A 23,445-nucleotide genomic window follows, 5' to 3' on the forward strand; every position below is an offset into this window, starting at 1 on the left:
TGTATTCCTGAGGTAATTTTAATGGTAAACGAAAATTGACTTGTTCCTGTCAATGGAAACAAAGTCATGAGTTTGGGTGGGACGTATCAAAAAACATCCTCCTAGTCAGTTTAAATGTGAGAACGAATCAAGATTTTGTGGGTGGATTCCCTTTCTGTGTGAAGTACAGCATCGACAGTAAAAGGCAGATTTTGCATCATCTTTCCGTAATATCCTCTGTCCTGTTTAGGCAGGGGGGCTGTGTTAAGTCCCATGCTCAGTAGATGTGTGGCCTCACTATCCCAGATGCCTGCTCCCCATGGTAAAATCTCAGCACAACTGCAGGGACATCCCCTGAGCTCTCATCTCCTGCTGAGATCTTAGTACTTAAGATAATACTAACAGAGTCCCAACCCAGAGTAGTGCTAGACCCTAGTCCAGACATTTTTGTGTTGTCACAGGCTGAGAATGTTTGCCCTTAATTGACGTTTACATTTTATGGATTTGTATTCAGTCCTGGTTGTGTTGCCTGGTTGTGTTGCCCTAGATCTGTGGTGTCTGCATGTTCAGGATCTCTGTGAGAGGATGTGTGCTAGGGGCAGAGTGAAGAGATGTTTGGTGTTAACACAGTATAGAATCATAGAATGAATCAGAGAATCATAGAAGAGCCCGTGTTGGAAGGGACCTCAAAAGATCGTCTGATCCAATATTTTCTGAGAACAGGAGTTTAGATGAGATTTTCTGGAACCTTATCCAATTACACCTTGAAAATCATCAGTGATTGGGACTTTACAACATTCCAGTGATTGACTGTTCCCACCGTAAAAAAAAAAAATTCCTTTCTTCAATCAGGAAGAAACCTTTCCCAGTGTAACTTGTACCCATTGCCTCTTGTCTTCTCCATATCACTCCTTGTGAAGAAAGAGCCTCCATCCTCTTTCTGGCCATCCTTTAAGTACTGGAATACTGTGATGAAGGCTGCATGAGCCTTCTTTCCTCTAGACACCAAAGATCTAGTAAAAAAAGACAACTTACCTTATTCAGACCAGATATATTCTGTCTGTGTCCTGATTTAGGCCAGCATCTCTCTTTTGGAAAGCTGTTCTTGTTTCATCTTACTCAGAGTTCTACATGTCACGGTATTAACCAATACTGCTCAACTCCCTCACTTTGGATTATGTAGCACAGGCTCATGCCTGGAATCAGTCATGTCAGGGGAGGTGTGAACAAAGGAACCAAGCTCCATTTTGATGTTCAGAAACAAACTGGTGTAAGGCCAAATTCTCAGAGAGTCTCCGCTGATCTCATTTGACAGCACTGACTTCAGTCCAATCGATCCCTCCTTTTATAGCATAAACTTGTCTAAATAGTCATAGGGGAATTTAGAGAGATTTTTTCACACTTTACTAACCCTGGGGGGATTGAACCCACATCTCTTCTGTCTCATAATCTTGTAATATCCATACTTTCTGCTTACTTTGTGTTCAAGTTCACACAAGAGGGAGAGATTCCTGGGGCTGAGGAGGGCAGGAGATGAGAGCTAAAGGGACTCTTTCATTGCCATCCTCATAGCACTGAGTCCAAAGCGATGGTCTACTAAAGGGCTGAGGACTTGCTCTAAGAGAAAGACTTATTTTTACATGGATTTACTTGCCAGAATTTTTACAATTTCCTACTTCACTAGACAGGCTAACGCAGATCATTTCTGTTTGCTTTCCACAAGTTATTCAGTGCCTTTAGGAACTTGACTTTGTGTTTATGCCTCTGGGAACCTTCATTACAATTGGTGCCAGTAAATCTACATTATTCTTCATTGAATTAGGAGAAGATATCCATTATCAAGAATTAAAGCTTTTCAGAAAGAAATTGTTGCAAATGTGTATTCTTTCTAAATAAAGAATTAATAAAGACTGAGCACTTTGTCAGCTTTATGCAAGATATAGTTGTATTTCTGCTAGCGTAACAGCAAATCTAAATGACTTTTCTAAGCCAATAAGTATCAAGGCTCATATATTTTTACTGACTTGTTTATAGTGTGAGTGAGTCTGAAGTGTGTGACATATGGAGATGACAGAAAAGAGGTAGAAAACTGGAAGTGGTACAACCTTTGTTATACAGATAGGGATTTGAGATTCTTACTTGGAAATATTAAAAAAGCCATCTGGCCACAGACCTGGGTAAGTGGCTCTCAGTGTCCCTGCTTGAGAAGAAAGTTTGGACCAGATGACCTCCAGAAGTCCCTCCCAATCTCAACTGTTCTGTGATCCTGTGATTAGGATGTTCTAGTGAACTCATGTAAGCAGTAAAGACAAATTGTCTGCCTTTGTGTGAGTTATGCACAGTGATTGTAGTAAGGATTGTCAATTTTAAGTAGAAAATTAGTTTACAGTGAGCTACAACTCTGGAAACCAGCTTTGCTGGAGGTTTCTTGGAGTCATTCTCTGTGATTTTGATCTAAAGCACCTGTGGAATTCTATGCTAAACATTAATTTTATTGCTGTTGTAGGCTGCACCTGCAGTGTATACAAACACTTTTATACAACTGCTACTAAACACTTGGATTAAGTCTTCTAAGTCACAAATGCTGCAGAACAGAACAGTGAAAGAAATACTGTGGGGATACAAAGATCCCTTCTTAAACAAGGTCCCCTTTCCCTTGGACCCAGTTCTGGGAGTCTTCTACCCGGTAAGCAAAACCAATGAGGAGGCAAAGCCTTCAATTGTCATTCTGTGAATAAAAATCAAGGTAGCTGCTGTGAGGAAGAAAAATCTGACAATTCTACAATCTAGTTCAGTACTTTTAACTGTTTTTTCCTTCTTCTTGTGTCTGTTACAGTACAATGGGACATTTGATGGACTTTACAGAGTCTATACTGGGAAAGAAGATATTAGAAAAACAGCAATAATTGAAAGTTATAAAAACAAAAGGTATCATAGCACTTGTAAAATTAAAAATTAGACATATTTTCAAGGTATGGCTTTTGAGGTTTGATTCGCTAAGAGCTATAGATAAATGGAAAATCTTCAACAAATCAAAAGAAGTTGGATCAAGCCCTGGGGTTAGCAAAACCACCTCTCTGTTGTTAATGATTCTTTTAGGAGTCCAGATTTAAGGTAGTTATTGATTCTTTGATACAAGTATTTAATTTTGGTTTGCATCCTTAAGTAGCTAGATCCCTTTCATCCCATTCTGACGCATCATATAATGTATCTGAATAAATGAATCAACATCTCTATTCTCTAACTTTGCTAATGGCTCAAGCTCATATTGGAGCAGTTATATTTAGCAATAAAGATAATGAAATAGATAACGTGATGTAATATAATAAATGCAGAATTACTCTTTTTTATCTTAAAGGAATCTTTCATACTGGGAAGGTCACTGCGATTTGGTTAATGGCACAGGTGAGCCTATTAGAGCTTTTTTAAATTTCAGTATTTCTTGATATTGCAAGAGAATAATGAGATACATTTTCTAAGCTAATTCCCCTGCACTTTAACAGTTCTATATTCTGTATATTATATGTTTATATAAATATGAATGTGGATGTAAATATGAATGCTATTATACATGCATATTTGTGTATCTATTATTAAATCTATATGTTATACATTATTGTATGTTATTTTATATTTGCTGTACACACACCCTCTTCAGCTAGAGTAGATGTGGAAGAGATACAAGAAAAGAATCCAGCTCTCTGTTTCTACTAATTATCTTTATGCTATCATATAACTACGATATATTTTGTTTGCTATAGTAGTTGAAACTTAGATTTTCATTCTAGTACTGCACATTAATTTACTGTATTGAAAACCAAAATTAAATACACCAGAATAGACAGAAAATATTTTTACTGAGCTACAAAAAGAAAACAACATGACAAGGGAGAAGGCTGTCAGACAGGTGGCTTTCAGGTCACCAACAAGTGAAAAGGGATGAAAAAGTAGTTTAGTTCGGGATTAATAGACTAGAGAAGAATATTTTTGAATTTGCTTTTGGAATGCATATGAAAACAGTTGTGTTGTTTAAGACACATTTGTTCAAGATGATATTTTTCTTCTTGATGAGTGAAAGCACGGCTGTGAGGACACCAGAATCTGTTGAGCTGAGGCTGGCAGGTGTCATGGTGGATGCTTTTGCAGAGAGCTGTAGGCTTTCAGTGAACAAGTATCCAAACAAATAGTTTTGTTGGTATGTGGCTGTTGTTGTTGAGGTTTTTATTGTTGCTGTTGTGGTTTTCGTGGTGTTTGCTTGTTTGTTTTCCTTTGCTGCTTTCCCTGGCACAGATAATTTTCCTTATAACCTAGAGCACATGTCAAGTTATTTTGAAGCATTTCAAGTACATCACAAGAACCTGATTATCTAAAAGTCTGTGAATCAGGATGGATTAGTTCCTTTTAAAAAGAATTGATTATATGAGAGGTAATATTTTCTTAGGTTCTGGGAATTTCCCTCTTTCTTATGGAGTCTGAACCCTTTTTTCCCTAGGGTCAACATTGTGTTTTTTCTTCTTCCACAGCTGATGGAATAACCATAATCAGCTAACTAGACTAAGTGCTCCAGTACAGTGAAAACATGGAGCTTTACCTTGTTAGCAAAGGTTATCGCACAGTTTACAAGAGCATTAAGTGTGACTGCTCAGGAGAGACCATGTGTTTAAAGAAGCAGCAGGTTTAAAAAGTCTTGTGAGAATTCCTTCTTATCTTGTAAGCTTTCACACCAAAGTGCAGCATGTATAATATAAATAAATATCTAGATAAAAATATCGAGCATTATTCTACTACAGGGCTTGAAAAGAGTCCATGTTTGCAAACTCTCCAAGACTGCCAAGATTTAGAAATAGTGTGTCTAGGATGATTTTGGATCTTACTTAAGAAAAAGTGCTGCTGTCAGCAGTGGGCAAGTGGCAGTACATAATTTAGCTTTCTTGCTATTGCCAACTAGATCGAAAGATACCACAGATGTTCTCAATCTCTTGGTTATGGCTGCTGACTAAGAAACTAAATGCAAATTGTAGCAAGAAGTAACAAATGTACTGGTTAAAAGTTTGTTACAACACCTAGCTTGGAAAAATGACAGTCCTCTTACACAACTCTGGAAATGTGCATCTGAGCTATCTGTGTTCTTATTACAACAAGTAGAGGAAAAGGCATCACATAGTGCTGTTCCTGTGACCTATTTTGCATGTCTACCATGAGATGAGATGGGTTGTGCCCTAGAAGTGCTTCCTTCTCTCCATAGAGAGGATCTCAGTTTGCGAAGAAGAGGTCTGCTTGAGCAATCTTTGGTGAAAAAAGGTCTAGCACTATTAAATAGTCCATTTTGAAGTCTAAGCCTGTGTTTCTTGTAAGCGCTGAGTGCCATAACAGCAGGTGAACCAAGCATCTCTAGAAAGGTGTAGGTCTTTAGACTGCATAAACTTTGAAGCAATGGCAACAGGTATTGGGATTCGTACTAAGCAGGATTGTTTTTTGTATCCTCTGTTTTTAATGGGCTTGATCATATATATTCATATCTATGGGGAAAACAAAACGAAACAAAACAAAACACACACACACACACACACACACACACACAAGCTGCCATAATTTGGCTTGCTTTCAAAAACAATACAATCTTATCTGTAGAGTGCCTGTCACTGTGTAATAATTAGGATAAATATTTTCCCTATAAACGGTTCCTTTTGTTTACCTTTTTCACAGTTTTATACGAGAGTAGCAGCTGAGAATTGAGCTAGAAATTAAATCACATCTTCTGAGTGGAATTGTTTTCAAACTCTCATTTTATTTTATTTTATTTTATTTTATTTTATTTTATTTTATTTTATTTTATTTTATTTTATTTTATTTTATTCACAGATGGAGCATCATTCCCACCATTTGTTAAGAAGGATCAGACACTGCGCTTCTTCTCCTCCGATATTTGCAGGTATGCTGGTATTTTCCTGGTGTGCAGACACACCTGCATGTATCACTTGAATGCTCTGCTATTTCAGAGACCATCTGCTGTGGCTCTGCTTGGGTACAGGTCACTGAGGCAGTTTCAATAAACATTTCCCCTAAACACAAGTAAATTCATGACCTGATTCTACCACTTTCATTCATGTCAAATAGTAAGCTAGTTACGGTGTATGTTATTTCAGTCAGTAACAGATGTATCATTTGGGAATATCCAACAATGTTGTGAGCTGTTAGAGATCTGTGAAAGACACAGAGGATCACAGGGTTGAAAGTCTTGAGAGTCTTCTTCTAAATCAGGACCCAGCCTATAACCTGCCTTATTTGGTCTGAGAAGGCAATAGGTACAGAAAGGGTCAGTTAGATCCATCTTCGGCATTTCTACAGAAGATCCTCTGTGCAGAACAGGATTTACTGTCACCCACTAGATGCTCAAAATTGTTTTCTCACAAGATATTTTTACATATTTTATTTTTATGCATTTACAAACAAAGCTGCTGAATGCATCCCATACTGATGGCTTTTCAGCCTGCTTTTTCGGCTGTGGCTATGCAGTGTTCCCGAGTTCTCCAGTGGGATCGCTAGGAGCCATGTTAAAAGATTTAAAGGGCATCATAGTGTATTTACCTCCTTTTAACTAGGTTTAAAGTGAGCCATTTGCTTTGCAGGCTGTTAGGCTGTTTGTTTTCAATGATCAGTGTTTTTACATGAAGTTAAAGTTTTTTTTTTTTTTTTTTTTTTTGCCAAAAGCATTTTGGAAAACATTTCACAAATCATGGTAAAGGGAACTCTATGCAGAGGAAAAATGACAAAATCATTTGGATTGATTGCACACAGCTTGAGAGATCCCTCTGGCCATTTAATTCTCATAATTAGTGAACAATGAAGAAGGACAGTAACAATTACCCAAAGGTTGTGCTGAAACAGGGTCATGGAAAATGATTCTGTTCATGTTACAAAACCCAGAACCCTTCTTTTGTTTGGCTGCAATACAAAGTGTTGCTGCCCTGGTTACATTACTGTGTAACAACCGTCTCTCTGTATCAGCTGATAATGTATAAGCAAGAAGCAGCTTAAGTGACGTTGTGATTTGTATTCAATGGAATAAGATTATATGCAGAATATTGCCTGCATTGTAAAGTTTAGATTAGTATCATCAAGTTAGCAAAAACTTATAGAAAAGCTGATTTGTATTGATAAGTATCTCTACTATAGTCCAAAAAATTCATAATAACAGTGAGTGTAGAAGTTTGTAGGTAAAAGAGCTCTTAATTAATTTGTTAGATTTGTGTGTGTCATTTAGTATTAGTATTTTTGTCTTTTTGTCTGTTTTCATGGTCACCTTGGAGCTTGTACATCCTATTTGTGGAAGTGTGGAGTATTCTCCACTGCAGAGGAACACGAAGCCTGGACGTTGGGTCCCTGGAGTACTTGTTTCTTTAAAGACAGAAAATGCTGGGGAATCCTTAAGGAATGTTGCCATGAATTCAGATTTTTAATACAAATGACTGAAACGTGTTTCTCTTCTTCCATCTTCAGATCAATCTATGGAGTTTACCAGGGCAAGCACGAGGTGAAGGGAATCTCACTCTATCGTTTCGCAGTTCCTCGTGAAGCTTTTGCATCGCCTGCTGAAGTCAGAGATAATTATTGCTTCTGTACAGATCAAATCATTTCGCAGAACTGCACATTAGCTGGAGTCCTAGACATCAGTGCCTGCAAAGCAGGTATAGCAGTAACATGGTGCTGCCAAACAGGCCATTTAGCTGGGAAAAAAGCACATGTCGTATAGCTGAGGTTTCACTTAAAGATCCAGGATGTTCATGTTTATCTCTGAGTTCTCCCACAAATTGCCCATGAGACCTTTCACATTTCTGCAGCCTCATTTCCCAAAATGAGGACTATATTATCATACTTCTGTGCTATGCAATATAGTGCTATGCAAAATTGTGATACTACAGATTGAATACTGACACTGCGGGAAAGCGGGAAAGCGGGAAGGGGAAGGGGAAGGGGAAGGGGAAGGGAAGGGGAAGGGAAGGGGAAGGGAAGGGGAAGGGGAAGGGAAGGGGAAGGGAAGGGAAGGGAAGGGAAGGGAAGGGAAGGGAAGGGAAGGAAAGGAAAGGAAAGGAAAGGAAAGGAAAGGAAAGGAAAGGAAAGGAAAGGAAAGGAAAGGAAAGGAAAGGAAAGGAAAGGAAAGGAAAGGAAAGGAAAGGAAAGGAAAGGAAAGGAAAGGAAAGGAAAGGAAAGGAAAGGAAAGGAAAGGAAAGGAAAGGAAAGGAAAGGAAAGGAAAGGAAAGGAAAGGAAAGGAAAGGAAAGGAAAGGAGGGGGCACTGACTGTATAAAAGCCAGATATTATCACAGTCCTTTGTATTTGTGTTAATTCATATACACTGTGTGTGTGTGTGTACACACCTATATACACATGCAGAGATGCAGAGACACTACTGGCTTAGTTTAACATGAGTATAATAAAATAAATTTGTACAGAGTCTGCATTTTGTGCAGAGTGGACAGCATGGATTCCTTTCAGGCTTGATTTCTACTAAAACAGGATCATGAAGGTGAGGGGAAACTGAGACAGTCAGGTCCTCCCCTCCACTGCCAGCTCCACGGTGTAGATACAGACAAGCAGGATTTGTAATTACAATTTATTTAACCATAAAAATTTTGCTCATGACAGTAGAATCACAGAAATGCTCTTTTTTTTTTTTTTTTTTTTGTTCGGGGGGGAGGTGGGACTACAGACATTTATCAGGATTCTGTGTCTATATAAAAACTTATGTTTACATAGAAAATGGCGTCAGAAGATGAACACTGAAACAAGGCTTAATGATTTGAATGAGTTTCTTTGTTTGTTTGTTTTCAAATAGGAAGACCAGTATTTATCTCTCTTCCACATTTTCTTCATGCAAGTGAATCTATATTGAATGATGTTGAAGGCCTGAGCCCAAATGAGGAGGAACATGAGACGTTTCTAGATGTAGAGCCTGTAAGTCCAAATATTTAATAATTTTAACTCAGTAAACTTGCAATGTTTAAATTTAATTGTAGTAGAGCAGGCCTTTTACCAGAGGGATGACCAGAAGATACAAGATTTCCACGCTTGCTTTGGCAAGATCTTCTCACAAAAGTGTTACAGTTTTATCAGGGGAAATTTAGAGCAGAACTTTGTCTCCCTCTGACCTTCAAAGCTGGGAAAATAAATTTTGATTTTTCCTTATTGGGAATGTGGGATTAAATAGATTCTGCAAACTTTGAAGTGCGCAATAGCTTTTCTATGACATTCAAGTACTTTGAAAAAATTATTTTCTATGGAAGATCTTCTGTGCCCTCTACACCTTTTTTTTTTTTTCCCTCAGTTTCTGTAACTAGCCATTTTTTTTTAATTACCACCTAAATTGAAATTAAATATAGATGAGTTTATTTTCAAGATAATTGGTAGATTTCTGAACAGATTACCTAGACCAGGCCTAATATAGCCTTTGTGACTCAGTTTGTACAACAGACCTCCTAAACTGAATGACTTCATCACAGCTCTGATCTTGATTATCTCTGATTTTACCTCTACTTCTGTTCCAGTGATTCATATTCTTAACTTTAAGAATATTTACCAAAGTGTTTTGAATTATGTGATGAATTCTAAGGTTCCAAAATTTAAATTCGCTCTGCATTTAGATGAAAAAGGATTCAGGATTTCTCACTAAAATATTTTTAGTCATATAATTTGACAGTTAAACTATGTAACTTCAATGGTGAGATCGAAAGTTAAATCTTTGCTTCACCTTATTTGGAATAGAGACATAAATCAGAATTTCCTAAATCTGATATGAAATTTTCAAGAATCACACCCTGTCTTGTTTTTGTGGAGGATAAAGGGGAAAAGGAGATGAAGAAAAGATCTGACCTTTGTTTTGATGTGTTTGTTCGGATATGAAATGTTTGTTTTCAGCCATTTGAAAGTTAAACATTGTTCTTATTAAAGAAGAAAATATAGCTAATTTCTGGTGGGAAAAAATTCCCTGAAACATATATTTATATGAAACATTTTGTAAGGGATTTAGTACTTTTAACTTTTTTTTTTTTTTTTCTTTCAGTTTTAACTGCAAATTACAAAAGTTACTATAGTGAAGTCCCAAAATCAGAACTTCTTTAAGAAATAAGAGACCCTTAGAAACATTAAAATTTCATAAAATGGAACCTTTCAAAACATAACAAATAATACCAAAGTGCTTTTTGACACACTCTGTGTTCTAGGCTTAGGCATTCAAAAGTTTAAAATAATGAGAGTTGTTGTTTGTTTGTTTTTTTCTGGTTTTAGATCACTGGTTTTACACTACGATTTGCAAAAAGGCTGCAAGTAAACCTCCTTGTAAAGCCTGCACCAAAAATTGAGTAAGTACTACTTCATTATTTTGTTTCTAAAGACTTTTTTCAAGAGGGCTGATTGGTCTGTGAGAGTCTCAGCAGGAATAGCTGGGAAAAGAAGAAATGAAAACATTTTCCCAAAGCCCATTTATATTTTTTGAAAAAATTTCCATCATGACTTTTCAGAGCACATGAATTTCAGCAGAAGAGCAACCCTTCTGAAACAAGGCACTGTCCAAGTATTTTAATACACATTTGTTTCCCCCACAGAAGCTAAGAAGGCAATATGTTCTTAAAAACAACATTCTTACAAAACCCATATGGGGGTTATGAGGATGAACTTGAAGGCAAATACTGTTTTCTGTAACAAATCCAAAGAGAGAGAATTTGTGTATGACCTGCGACTAGGTGGATTTTATCACTAGGGCTGGTGGGTCTCTAGCTGTTTCTTCATTATCCAAATGTACATGTACAGATGTGCATTTGGGGATCCTGTACATCTGGCAGGTGGACACCACACAGATCTTCAGACCCTCACACCAACAGCTTCCTGTGCTCAACCTTTCTTCTTTCCGACTGCCCACAAGACTACATAGAAAGAGATGGTTGCCTGATACATAAAATGGCTGCTATTACTTGTAGGCTTATTTTTTTCCAGGCTAAAACTATAGTAAAAAGGTACATCTGGAAGGTAGAAATACAGTTAGTGGAGAAGAAAAGTTTTTAAATAGAGACTGGGCTTATGCACCAAACCAAAGGTAACATGCTGTAATTATTTTCTCATTTCAGAGCATTATCAAAAGTTCAAAAACCTTATATTTTTCCTCTTCTTTGGCTAAATGAGGTTAGTATATTTTCTATTAATCTTTACTGTTTTAAAAAAAGGAAAAAACAAAAAAAAACCAAACTAGTGTTTTTCTAAGTCTCGGTGCCCTGAAATTGGGCAATTTAAACTAATGCTGTGATTTGCACACAACAAGAATATTTGCAGCAAGTAAAGGCTTGCATGGTTACCTTTCACTGACATTTTTTGCACTGTTTCAGTCTGCCGTTATTGGAGATGAGAAAGCAGAAATGTTCAGAAATAAAGTCACTGGTCGGGTCCAGATGCTGAGTGTGCTGCAGACGGCATTAATGATCGCAGGTTCTGTGCTGTTCGTCGCATTCTTGGGTTCCTATTTCATATGCAGATCAAAGAAATTAAAATAAGTAAGTAGCACAAATGGCTCAACCCTTGGTGGTAAGTTTCCCTCAGGGTTTCAAGAAGTTCAGAATCACTACCTGTTTAGCTGTTCTTATTTTCTAAGTGCTAGTAAATTCAGCAGTTTTTCTCTGCTAAATCATCCAGATAATTTAGCTAATGTTTTCAAATTCTCTTCCCAGCCTTAATCTTCCACTCAGGAGAGGGTATTGGGATCTATATCAAAAGACCAATATTTTTTTTCCAAAACACAACAATATTGTTGTGAGTTCATGAAAATAGACATTTTATCCAAGACTGCTAAACTGCTCAGAAGTGCCTTCTAGTACTTCTCTGCAACAGAGGCCACACAGCTGCAGATTCCTCTGCTCTTCCAGGACATACCCATGTCTCGGGTTCAGAGAACCCACTGTAAATTACATTTTTTATTGAGTGTTGGCTAGGGTTTCTCACTTCTCTCAGGCGTGCATCATTGTCATGATGTACGTGCCCACTAAGACTAAATATACTCCTATCATGGGTAGAATAACCAAGTGATGAATTAATGCACTGACATCTAGAGAAACAAACACATTTTTTGAGTGATTTAGAAGAAATGCAGAGACATGAATGTTTGGGTGAAAAATATGTTGTAGTAAAAAGACATTTATAAGATGAAGACTTACCTCATCACATGCTGAATTCTGATTTTATTTCACTACAGGTAACAAAAGACTTCAGAGGTAGTCAGTGTTTAATAAGACTTTCAGCCAAACAGTATGATAAAATTCTGAGACAAAAGGTATGATTCAAGGCACAGTTGGTCCACATGCTATGGAATTCAACATGCTATTCCATTTTGAGAAGACCAACTCACTAACCCAAATAAGCTGATGTTTCCAAAGGCCCACACTTCTGACGTCACTAAAGAGGCCACCATGGAAAATAAGCTTTCAAACAACTTTATTTGAATCTTGTTACAAATTTTAAATGACATTCAAGCAGACTGAAGTTGAGGTGCAGCTGGATTTTAGTCAACCTTCCGCCATTTATTCAACTTGCTACTTTTTTTTCTACTGAGACTTGCAAGACAAATGGAAGCCATTTGCTGATGTTCTGTCTGTGAGCACAGATTGGGAATGACAGCACCTTTGAGCTCATTCTGTGCTCTGGATGCTCTCATTGCAATATTTCTTTCTGTTCCTTCAAGGAATGGAAGCTGCTGCAACAGAACTGCTCTCTGTCCTCTATTCAGGGATGTGAATGGCGTTGAATGTGAAGTTTATTATGTAAAGTTACTAACTGTAATACGTGACGTTAATAAAAGACTTACTAAAACATGTGGTTTATACATTTTATATGGAGATGGCTCAGACAAACACCACAGTCATTCATATATTAATGAAGCTCATCAACACTTGGCTCCACAGCTGTTTAGTCATCTGAACCGCTCCCTAACTCCCAGCCTGCTCAGCTGCTATTTTTGTTGCCTCCCATGTGCTTTTCTTTCTGGCTCTTGCTTGAACACCAGCTTCTGCTCTGCCCTAACGCCCTTTAGTCCAAGGCCTCCCCTAGAGAATGATCTGATATGTCACTTCTAAGGCCAAAAGAATATATTTCAGAATGTTCTAGACACAGGAAAGACTGAGATAATTACTTGGATCGAACATCAGAGGGTTCCACTTCCTTGCTATAGAAGAACATAAATGAAAACAGGTAGTCCCAATTCATTAATGATAAACTCTGCCACAAGGAAATTTGTGCAACCATTTGTTTGATGAGGTGCATCAGCCTGTAGACAGATAACAAACACTGCCATCTGCATAAATGCTTTACTTTTTCATTTAAACTGAATGCCATATCTTAGAAATGAAAGTCACTGGGGCAGATATTCATTGTTGTGGGGTCTCTCCTTTTCCTATGGATTCTCTGAATTCAGAATGGGATCCTAAGTTCAGCACTTTCTATGATTTCTTCTTGGATCTTTTGTATCCTTCAATAAGAGCTGCAAAGAAAAAGAAAAATCAAACATGGCCAGCCTCTCATAGCCTGGTGTTTGGAAATAGTGCTACAATGGACTTTAAACCAGAAAGGTTTGTCTTGCTGGTAAAGGACAATATCTTTGGCTGGGTATCTTTAGTAAGGTGTTTTCACCCTCCAGAAATAAAGGGAAAAAAACCCAACAGATTAAAATGCTGTTGTTTTAATCCTAAGTTCCTTGTGGACAAAGTTATGCAGCTATCAATAAAGCTGAAAAATCACGGAAATCCAAAGAGATTATTCTTGAAGACAAAGTCTATGGGGTACAGTCAAAATAATGGCAGGATATGTGGAGGCATGACACTCAAGGGAAGCTCTGCTCTCAGAGACCCCATGCATTTGATTATTCATGGCGCTTGTTAGTCAAAGAAAAATCACACCTATCTCTCATCTCTACATTCTGGATGGTGTCATATGTCATGGTCTGTTCCCATGTTAGACTGGGGATAGTTTGACATAACTTAAGGCATCCTTGGAGTCCTATGGACTGGTCAAAAAGGTATGAGGACATTAAGTCACCTTCACTGAAACAAGTATAACTCTGCTATGGTTCAAGATTTGACACCAGGTCTTATTATAAAATGAGTCTTTTGTGCCAGAATCTAACAATGAGACCTTTTCACAAAAAGAAAAAAAAAAAAACAAACAACAACAACAAGGAAACAATCGGTAATGCCTCTGTCATTTTGGATGCAATAACATTTCAGCTTCATATTCTTTGGCTTCAAGTCCATTGTCAGCAAGTTTATGTTTGCTCTACTAGTGTTGTTTAATGCTATGTCATGCTCCAGCAGCAGTCATCCAGCAAGCCAGGCCATGATTTTAAATGTCTCAGGGCCCAATTTCGCATGCACAAAAGTACATTTGTTCATATGTATGATCTCATTGATCTCAATGTAGGTTTGGACTTTTAAACAATGTTCAGCACCTATATTGCACTTGAATTATAGTTATTTTGTCCAAAGCATCGGTTGCAGTTATTGTTAATTCATGTTATTAAGGCTAATGTTAAATATTTACATTTGTTAAAATAATGCAGGATAAACATTTCTTAGAAATGTTAATGAACTCAGTAAAAAGAAAACAAAGCTCAAACTCTTCTTTCTGAGAACCTGATGTCTAATTGTAAATAAAGTCTTCCGTGTCAAATAATGAAGCCTTTGTCTTTCTTTTCTTGGTATTTCGGCTGTGCTTTCTTTTTCTATAGACGGATTTTATAAACTGATGAATAAGCGAGCTTGAGGTTAACCTTGTTATGTCATTGTTCTCTGGCACATCACAACTGCTTAGAAGTGCATATCACCTTTCATGTTGCCACATGTTACGATATAAATACCGGTGACACACAGAATTTTGCTCCAGATTGCAAATACAAGGAGAATTTGTGGGCAGAGCTCAGCACCAGCAATCCTAAAACAACTCCAGGAAAATGAGCCCAGAGAGAGAGACCTGCTTTCAGCTCCCTTGCGCTGGAGGTGCTGGCAACACAGGGTTACACATCCAGCAACACGTTTCCTTTGCTGGTTCTGCTGGTCCAGCAGGTCTGATGGGAGGGGAGCCTGGCTACACTCACACCTCATGTTCCCCACCCACCCTATATCCTTATGGGTGAAAATCACTCGCGAAAATCAGATCTGACCCAAGATCTACCAGCCCACGTATATACACCACACAGCAGGTGTGCCAGCTCTTGATCTCTAACTGTAATTACGCTTTCAAAGCCTTTCTTAAAACCTGTTCTTCCCATCTAGCCTACCTGTGTCTGTTAAGGTAATATAACATGCAACTACTCCCTGAAAAAGAAAGTTGATGTTTTATCTGTTCTTTAGCTGTGAGAGTAGGCAAAGACATATTTTATTCATGGATGTACAGACTCCAATGGTATTTAAAAAAATAATAAATTTGTTAATTAATAAAATATGTTTACAGCTTTTTGTTGTTTTCAGTGGCCATATAAAACCAGAAAACAAAGAGGCAAATGACTGACACCAAATGCAAACTGCGTTTACAAAGAGATGCTATTCATTTTCTGTTCTCTGTCCCCTCTTTGCATATCAGACGTCTCTGAGCTCTGTGGTCGCACCCTCTCCCAGCACTACCCAAAGGAGCCAGGGGCTTAAAGCCCACACAGTCAGGGCCAGACTGGGACCTTTCTCAGCAATATTATGTAAGAAAAGAAACCAAATACTTTGCAGTAGGCGCCACCCAAAGGGCATACCGTTTTTCGCAAGTTCTCCTGCTTCATTTCAGCATAGGCCATCAAAAATAACACTGCCTGAAATTCATTGTTTCTTCCTCCTGAGTTGACATCACCATGAATAGTTGCATCACTTCAAAAGCAATGCGAGAGAAAACACATCCTCAGTGTCAGCTGGATGGCAGATTGTCAGATGCAGCACTAAGACAGAAATTTTGATGCTCATTCATATTCTGGAATGTTTTGCTAAGGCCAGGGTTTCCCTTGGGTTCTGTGAACTGGTGTTTTACAACATACATACTTTATGTAACCAGGGGCAACAATATTGTTCAGGACTCTATTTCAAGCTAAGCATCACTTCTCTAACACCAGGGATTTGTGGACAAATCAGGACTTACAAATAGTCATGTATGTGCTCTTCTATGTGACTCGGGTTTTAGATGAAAAAGCTCCCACATTTGCAAATTCAGCTGCATGAGAATATTTGCATGTAGTACCGATGAAGTATAAAGGGCATTTTTTCCCTACTTTTTCCTTGTAATTTTTCCAAATGGAAATCCCACATATGTGAATGCTTCTAAAGGTAAATGTCTCCACTGACACTTCCTTTCATGATAGGATCTAAAACATGACTGGCCCTTCAAACCAGCAGCGGGAGGTAAAAGCCTACTGGAGGTGCAGGTGCTTTTAGGTACTAGCATAAATTCAGACATTTCCTGTGTTTTTGCCACAAATGTGGAACCATATCTTCGCTGTGCATTCACTCTACAGGTGTAACTGTTTATGTTTGCACAGGTGAAATAATGGATCTACTTTGTGAAGTCAGAAGTTATTGTAACAATTAACGCACACACACACACACTGTCTGTGATGTGGCAGCAGCTGCATTTTATTCTGCGCTCTCGACAACCTCAGCCTGATTGTCTTCATCAGGATAAATTGAAGAACATTGTTGACATTCATGAACTCATGCTGACAGAAAACAAGGACCAAAGGGGAACCAGGGCCCTCCAATTATTTCTATTTTTCCTATGAGCAATGAGAAAAAGCACTAAAAAAAGACTTTTGACAAAGCATACACTTCAATTCAAAGACAAATCAGTGCAGCTAAGAGGTTAATTTGGGAAATCTGCTCCAGTCACCATCTAATCCTCTAGGCGGCAGAGACTTCCCTGAGCACCCAGGAGCATCACCCACTTTTCTGAACAGATGTATGGATGTGTCTCCTGCATAAGATCATTTGGCACTTAGTACAGTCCTGAAGGAGACATATCTGATAGATATATGCGATGTTTCTAGAAGTAAAAATAATTTAGTAATTAGAGGTATCAGTCAGAATGTGCAATATGTAGGTTCCAAAAGTTCCTATTGTTATATGAGTCCACACAGATTACATCAATTCAGATGAAGACAGTATGCTACGATTCAGGTTATTCCTTCAAATGAAGATGAAGTTATAAAGGAAGATAGTTGCTAATCCACAAAGATGAAGGGGATCACAGAATCACAGAATCACAGAACGTTAGGAATCGGAAGGGACCTTGAAAGATCATCTAGTCCAATCCACCTGCCAGAGCAGGAATACCTAGATGATCTTGGCTTTATTTTGGATACTGGTTGAGAGGTAGAGGATGTGTTTTATGCTAGTTTTAATTCTTACTGGGTTAAAACCAGAAGTAATTAAAAAAATCAAGAAGCAGAAACCTTTGATCTGCCTTTCTAGCCAGGTACAAGAACTGTAACACAAGTGCTAAATGCATCTTCTCCTTGAGGAAAGAGGAAGAGGTATCACTTTTTGAAGTTTAGATGATCTATTTCTTAACACACCAGCTTTTATGAAATCAGCTGAAGACCCCGTATTTTACCCAATGTTTCACCTGAATTCCTTCCTGGGGCCAAGCACATTTCAGGCGTTGCAGCACTATCATAACATTTAAGTACTTCTGTTTAATGTTGCTTTACACAAAGATAGAGAAAGGCAAGTCTGCAGAAATAGTATAGTATGGCAATGCCCCCTACCCCTCTAGAAACTAGAGAGTGTTTAGCTCAAAGGCACCTGCTAACAGTGCCAATCCTGCAATCTGTGCTACATGGCTTCACAAACATGAGAGTGGTCAGTGGCCCTGGCTGTGGTGGTGGAGGGCAGATCATGCCACATCAAAACCTCCTAGATTGCGGGTAATAGTTGCTATTCAGTAATATCTAATATCTGTTTATTCACCACTAGCTGAAAATTGAATCTTATTAAAATTCTCATGTTTGACTGAGAACAGGTCAAACTGATGAGTTTAAACTGATCATGGTGGTACTATCTTACACTGATACATTTGACTTTGCATTTCAATTTCTCCGAGACACAGAGCAGAGACACTTTAAGCAACTACCTCTGATCAATCAGATCTGAGCTGAGACCTATTAAATGGTTTTATGAATGTTTAAATCTTTGACAAGTGGTTAAATTCATCTATTTGGTCTTCATCTGAAAGACACCAGAAACTCTCACTATTGCACAAATGATGATGAAATTGATTTACAGGCAAATATATTGATTTGTGGCATCCATAACTCACATTATATAGCAGCTGTAACTGTTACTCTTCCATTTAGACAAAACAAAAAACAAACAAATATACAAAGGAAGGAAGGAGAAAAGAGGGTGGGAAAATAAAAAGGGAGTGTACTCTCAACTAAATGTAGAAATGTAGAAATGTAGAAGGAGGAAGGAAGGGCAACTCGCATGGCTATGGTAATGATTTTTGATAAAACCCAACTGAACAACTGAAACAGTAATTTTTTTAGTGCTCCCATGAAAGGCAACGAGGATAAGAGCACTCTAGAAGGCCAGAGCAGGGAGAACAGCTGCAGAGACAGGTAGGGATGTGCAAGTGTACAGCTATAGAATAAAAAACAGGCTGCAGTGCTCCACAAAAAAGATTATAGGGCTGAACACAGCAGGCCATGGGCATTGCACAGGTTGGGGCACCAGGAACATTGTATCACTAGTGAGTTTCTTGCCCACCAGCCCCCAAACTGTTCAACCTTGATACCCTACCGCATGTGGATGTGTGCCATACACACATGCAAGCAAACCAGGAAAAGCAGGAATGCTGTGAACAGTCTCAGTTGCCTAAATGTATAAATGTAATATATCCCAGAACACCTAATTTTTTATTAGCAGCTAGTTTAGGAAGGCCTGGATCTCCCATAGAGTCCCTATCATATTACTCATCCCTCATGGATGTCTCAAATATCCCAGAGCATCTCATGTGAGAAGTCTTGTTAGACCACTCTATAATCTCCATAGTTGCATTTTTCAAGGCTGGTCTCTTTAACACAGTTGCTGGGCTGAAACAAGGTAGAAAACCAGGTCATGACTACAGGAAGCCACAAAAGTCATGTAGAAGGCTAGTCACCAACATTTTTTGGCTAGCTTTGGCAGCTTTTGACAGCTAAACTGAGGAAGTGTGGTCTGGACAGTTGGGTAGTGAGGTGGACTGTGAACTGGCTGAAGGGAAGAAACCAGAGAGTCGTGGTCAATGGGGCAGAGTCCAGTTGGAGGCCTGTATCTAGGGGAGTGCCTCAGGGGTCAGTACTGGGACCAGTACTATTCAATATATTCATCAGCAACTTGGATGAGGGAATAAAGTACACTGTCAGCAAGTTTGCTGATGACACCAAACTGGGAGGAGTGGCTGACACACCAGAAGGCTGTGCTGCCATCTAGCGAGACCTGGACTGGCTGGAGAGTTGGACAGGGAAAAAATTAATGAAATATATCAAGGGAAAGTGTAGAGTATTGCATCTGGGTAGGAATAACGCCAGGTTCCAGTGTCAGTTGGGAAATGACCTGTTGGAGAGAAGTGTAGGGAAAAGGGACCTGGGGGTCCTGGGGTCAGCAGGCTGACCATGAGCCAGTACTGTGCTCTTGTGGCCAAGAAAGCCAATGGAAACGTGGGGTGTAGAAGGGGTGTGATTAGTAGGTTGAGAGAGGTTTTCCTTCTCCTCTACTCTGCCCTGGTGAGAATGCATCTGGAATATTGTGTCCAGTTCTGGGCCCCTCAGTTCAAGAAGTACAGGGAACTGCTGGTGAGGACCACAAAGATGATGAATGGAGTGGAGCCTCTCTCATATGAGGAAAGGCTGTGGGAGCTGGGGCTCTTCAGTTTGGAGGAGACTGAGGGGTGACCTCAGGCTCTTCTCAGTGAGAACCAATGATAGGACAAGGGGCAATGGGTGCAAACTGGATCATGGGAATTTTCACTTAAATATGAGAAGAAACTTCCTCACGGTGAGGATGACAGAACACTGTAACAGGCTGCCAAGGGAGGTTGTGGAGTCTCCTTCTCTGCAGACATTCAAAACCCGCCTGGACACCTTCCTGTGTAACCTCATCTGGGTGTTCCTGCTCCGGCAGGGGGATTGGACTGGATGAACTTTTAAGGTCCCTTCCAATCTCTGACATTCTGTGATTCTGTGACTCCCTCTGAGACAGCTGGCCTTTACATATCCCTATCTCAGGTACTCAACCTTCCCTTGCTGAGCAGCCAAGTTACCCTATTCATAGATATTGGACACAGTACTTAATCTTAAATCCTTTGTTGTTCATGCTTCACACTTGAGCCCTCTTATGGAACCTCCCCTAAAGCTCTTCATAGTCAGAAGAGATAAATTAATTAAAAGATTACCATTCTGAATGGTTCAGGAACAGATTTATTACCTCCTCTTGCTAATCTCTTCTGAGCTTTTTTTTTACAGACACTTCTTGGATGTTTCAAAACAATGTTTGGGAAGAAATGGTTTCTTGCAGTCTGAAATACTGAATGGCATATTTAGATATAAAACCACATATTTTTCAGTTTTGAAAACACTGAATTTTTTGGTCCACATGCACCCATGCCACAAAACTTGGAAATGTAACACACCTGCCAGAAGTGGCAGAGATCGATGCTTTCCGACTCACTCAGTCACTGCAGTGTAGGAGTAATGTGTAAACCATGGGGCAATCCTGAAGGCAAACAGTGAATAATTTCGAATGAGAAATGAGAGTTATGTATTTGCATTTCATTTGCAAGCAAATACTGAACTGAAAGAGGAAACACTGTGCAAAGCTCACCTGTAGTTTGTCCTTTCTGCATTTACTGTGGGCACACAAGGATCTTACACACAGGAAAGGAAAATGGAAGTGCTGAGAGTTTCTTATTTCTCTTGCTGTTCCCTCACAACATTGATTCTTGCTTCTTTAGAAAAGAAGGAATAAGACTGGAGATTTCTATCAAGAATTTCCCAATGCCTTTACCTAATTACCCTCCGATCGAACATTTCTGAAAATCCTCCTTACTTTTATATGCATTTGATGTTGTGCATCTTAACTTTCAGGCCTCTCCATGCAGTGTCTGCGATGTGCAGTAGATGGCAATGCAATATCTAAGCTGAATGTCCAAGTTCTCCAGCTCTCCTGCCCAGACCGGCTCACCCTGTGCCGGGGTTTGGGTGGATACATTTGGATGTGATAAGACTCCAGCTGAGGCCCCTTTTTTTGCATTAATCCAGAACATAAAATAAGCATTGCATCACTGCCTCACACAGCTTGGTAGTGTTGCAACAGTTACCTAATTCATTCATATATGTTAGCGTATAGCTTCAAGAAGGAAGAGATATTATAGGGAATGTTTGGTTTTTTTTTTTTTTTTTTTCTGTTTTGGTTGGTTGGTTGGTTTTTGTTTGTTGTTTGTTGTTGACGTTGGTTTGATTTTGTTTTGTGTTTTTGGTGTTTATTGCTTTTTTGCCTTTTTTTTTTTGAAGCTGCATTTCAGGTTGTGAAGAAACAGTAAAATATTTGAACTCTGAGACATCACATGCTCTCAGGCCTGTGAACAACGTAAAGATGCTCTACTTGCTGCTTGTCAACTACTGCTTGGTGCCTGCTCGGAGGTCCAGGCTGGCCACCTCTGATGAAGGACATGAGAAAGTACCCAAGACCTTCATGCTCATCAGACCCAGCTGTTGACCCTTACCATGCCACAAGAAAAACAACTCCCACTTTCCAAGACTCTTCCTTTTTAATATCCCCATTCTCCATCCAGAAATCTCACCTTCTCTGATTCTCTTTGCTTTCTGTGGTTATAAGTGCACCAGACCAAGACATGCTGGAGGAAGTGACCTCAATTTTACTTACAATGCTGACGTCTAGAAATGGCTCTGTATGTATTTGTGTAGTTTTGTATTTGAAATATTTACTTAGATATGGTTACAGCATCCTTCCCAGATTTTCTGTTGTAAAGCCCTAACCATTAACTGATATATGGTCTTTATCACAGGAAATGTTTTGGTTGTAGAGAAAGCAGGTTACATTTCTATTTTTTGTATTTGGGAAGAACACACTCATTACAATGAAAGTGACTAGATAGAGAGTTAAATGTTGAGATAATGTATTTGCACCAACAATAACAACATGCAATTAAAAGGGTGCCCATGATGGCAACCCTAAATGACACAAACTGAAAAAATCATGAAAACTGCAAACTTAACTTTTTAGCTTGTCTTCAAAAATGTCTCTACAGGGTGTTCTGTAGGGTTTTCCAAGTGAGCAGGATATGAGACATTTCTGATCCCCATTGTCAAGCTGAGAGTATAAGCCCTGCTGAGAGTCAGCACCTCAGCAAGCTGATCAGGTCTAGCTGAAATGATTGTGAAGCTACTATTCAACTGTGTCAATTATATATATCTATATATATACTTCCTGGAGCTATGAAGATTGGATAGCAGTCTCTTTTATTTAGAAAATAAAACTTATTTAAAATGATATGTTTTTCCTAACATGGTCACGTTTTTAAAGCTAAAAATATTAAAAATATAAAAGGTTGTTGCGAAGACTGTTGAAATGATTTTTCAAAATTTGAGTCCCCCCAGAAATTTAATCACATTAAAACTGAAGACATCTAAGAAGAAAAAATAAGGTTTTGTTGGGTTTGATCACCCTGAATTCCAGGGCTGATTATTTGTGGATGTGTGGCAGAGTTTATACGTATATATACAAGTATCTTTTTATATGTAATTACTGACCAAAAGAGAAATGTTGGAGTCTGTGCCTGCCAAGTCATGGGCTATGATCTCTCATCCCAGTGAGATGACATCCTAACACCTAGGTGAAAGCACTTATAACACCCAGAAGACCCTTTACAATGATGGATGATCAGTTTCTTTTTCAAAATCAAACAGCTTGAATTATATGGACAGAGAGTCAGAATTAGACTGCAAGTTTTTCCTCAGAGAAATAAGGACCAAGATGTTACATCAGAAGTTACCGGTATTGCTAAACAAACAAGGTGCCAAATGCTGGGCTTGTTTGAGTTTTCCTCTCTGTTTCTGTTTGCAACATGCATGTGTGGATGTCCTGAAGATATGGTTTCTGTTGACTGGCCTACATTTGGTATGAGAAGGATATTAGATGTGTGTTCAGTCATCAACATACGTTATGGAAGTTTCTGGTAACAATTTTACGATAAGGATTTCATCCTCAATTTTACAGTCATTTGGTATAAAAGTTCTCTTATGGACTTTTGTCATATATAATTATGAAATTTGTCTTTTCATGTATTTTAAAAAAGAAATCTCTACCTTTGACTACCCACTGCAATTACTTTTTGGTACACCTGTCTTCCACTGAAGAAAAATGATTTCTAAATAGCTGTACATATACAAACTGAACTTGCCATAGAG

The 23,445-nt window shown here is 38.6% G+C and overlaps 1 protein-coding gene across 13 annotated transcripts in view; it reads left to right on the plus strand.

Annotated features, from left to right (window-relative positions):
* Positions 1-14,681, plus strand: part of CD36 (CD36 molecule (CD36 blood group)) — a 77,116-nt gene extending 62,435 nt beyond the window's left edge. For all 13 annotated transcript variants that reach the window (XM_065835266.2, XM_065835276.2, XM_065835295.2 and 10 more), the window contains 10 exons: positions 2,486-2,665; positions 2,816-2,907; positions 3,338-3,384; positions 5,842-5,911; positions 7,480-7,667; positions 8,815-8,933; positions 10,263-10,336; positions 11,099-11,153; positions 11,354-11,518; positions 12,214-14,681. In XM_065835266.2, coding sequence (XP_065691338.1) covers positions 2,486-2,665; positions 2,816-2,907; positions 3,338-3,384; positions 5,842-5,911; positions 7,480-7,667; positions 8,815-8,933; positions 10,263-10,336; positions 11,099-11,153; positions 11,354-11,518 — 990 coding nt within the window. In that variant the 3' untranslated portion in view covers positions 12,214-14,681. The remainder of the gene's footprint in view (positions 1-2,485; positions 2,666-2,815; positions 2,908-3,337; positions 3,385-5,841; positions 5,912-7,479; positions 7,668-8,814; positions 8,934-10,262; positions 10,337-11,098; positions 11,154-11,353; positions 11,519-12,213) is intronic.
* Positions 14,682-23,445: the final 8,764 nt, after the last annotated feature.

The sequence above is a fragment of the Patagioenas fasciata genome, chromosome 1 (genome assembly GCF_037038585.1).
Source record: "Patagioenas fasciata isolate bPatFas1 chromosome 1, bPatFas1.hap1, whole genome shotgun sequence".
Classification (NCBI taxonomy): domain Eukaryota; kingdom Metazoa; phylum Chordata; class Aves; order Columbiformes; family Columbidae; genus Patagioenas; species Patagioenas fasciata.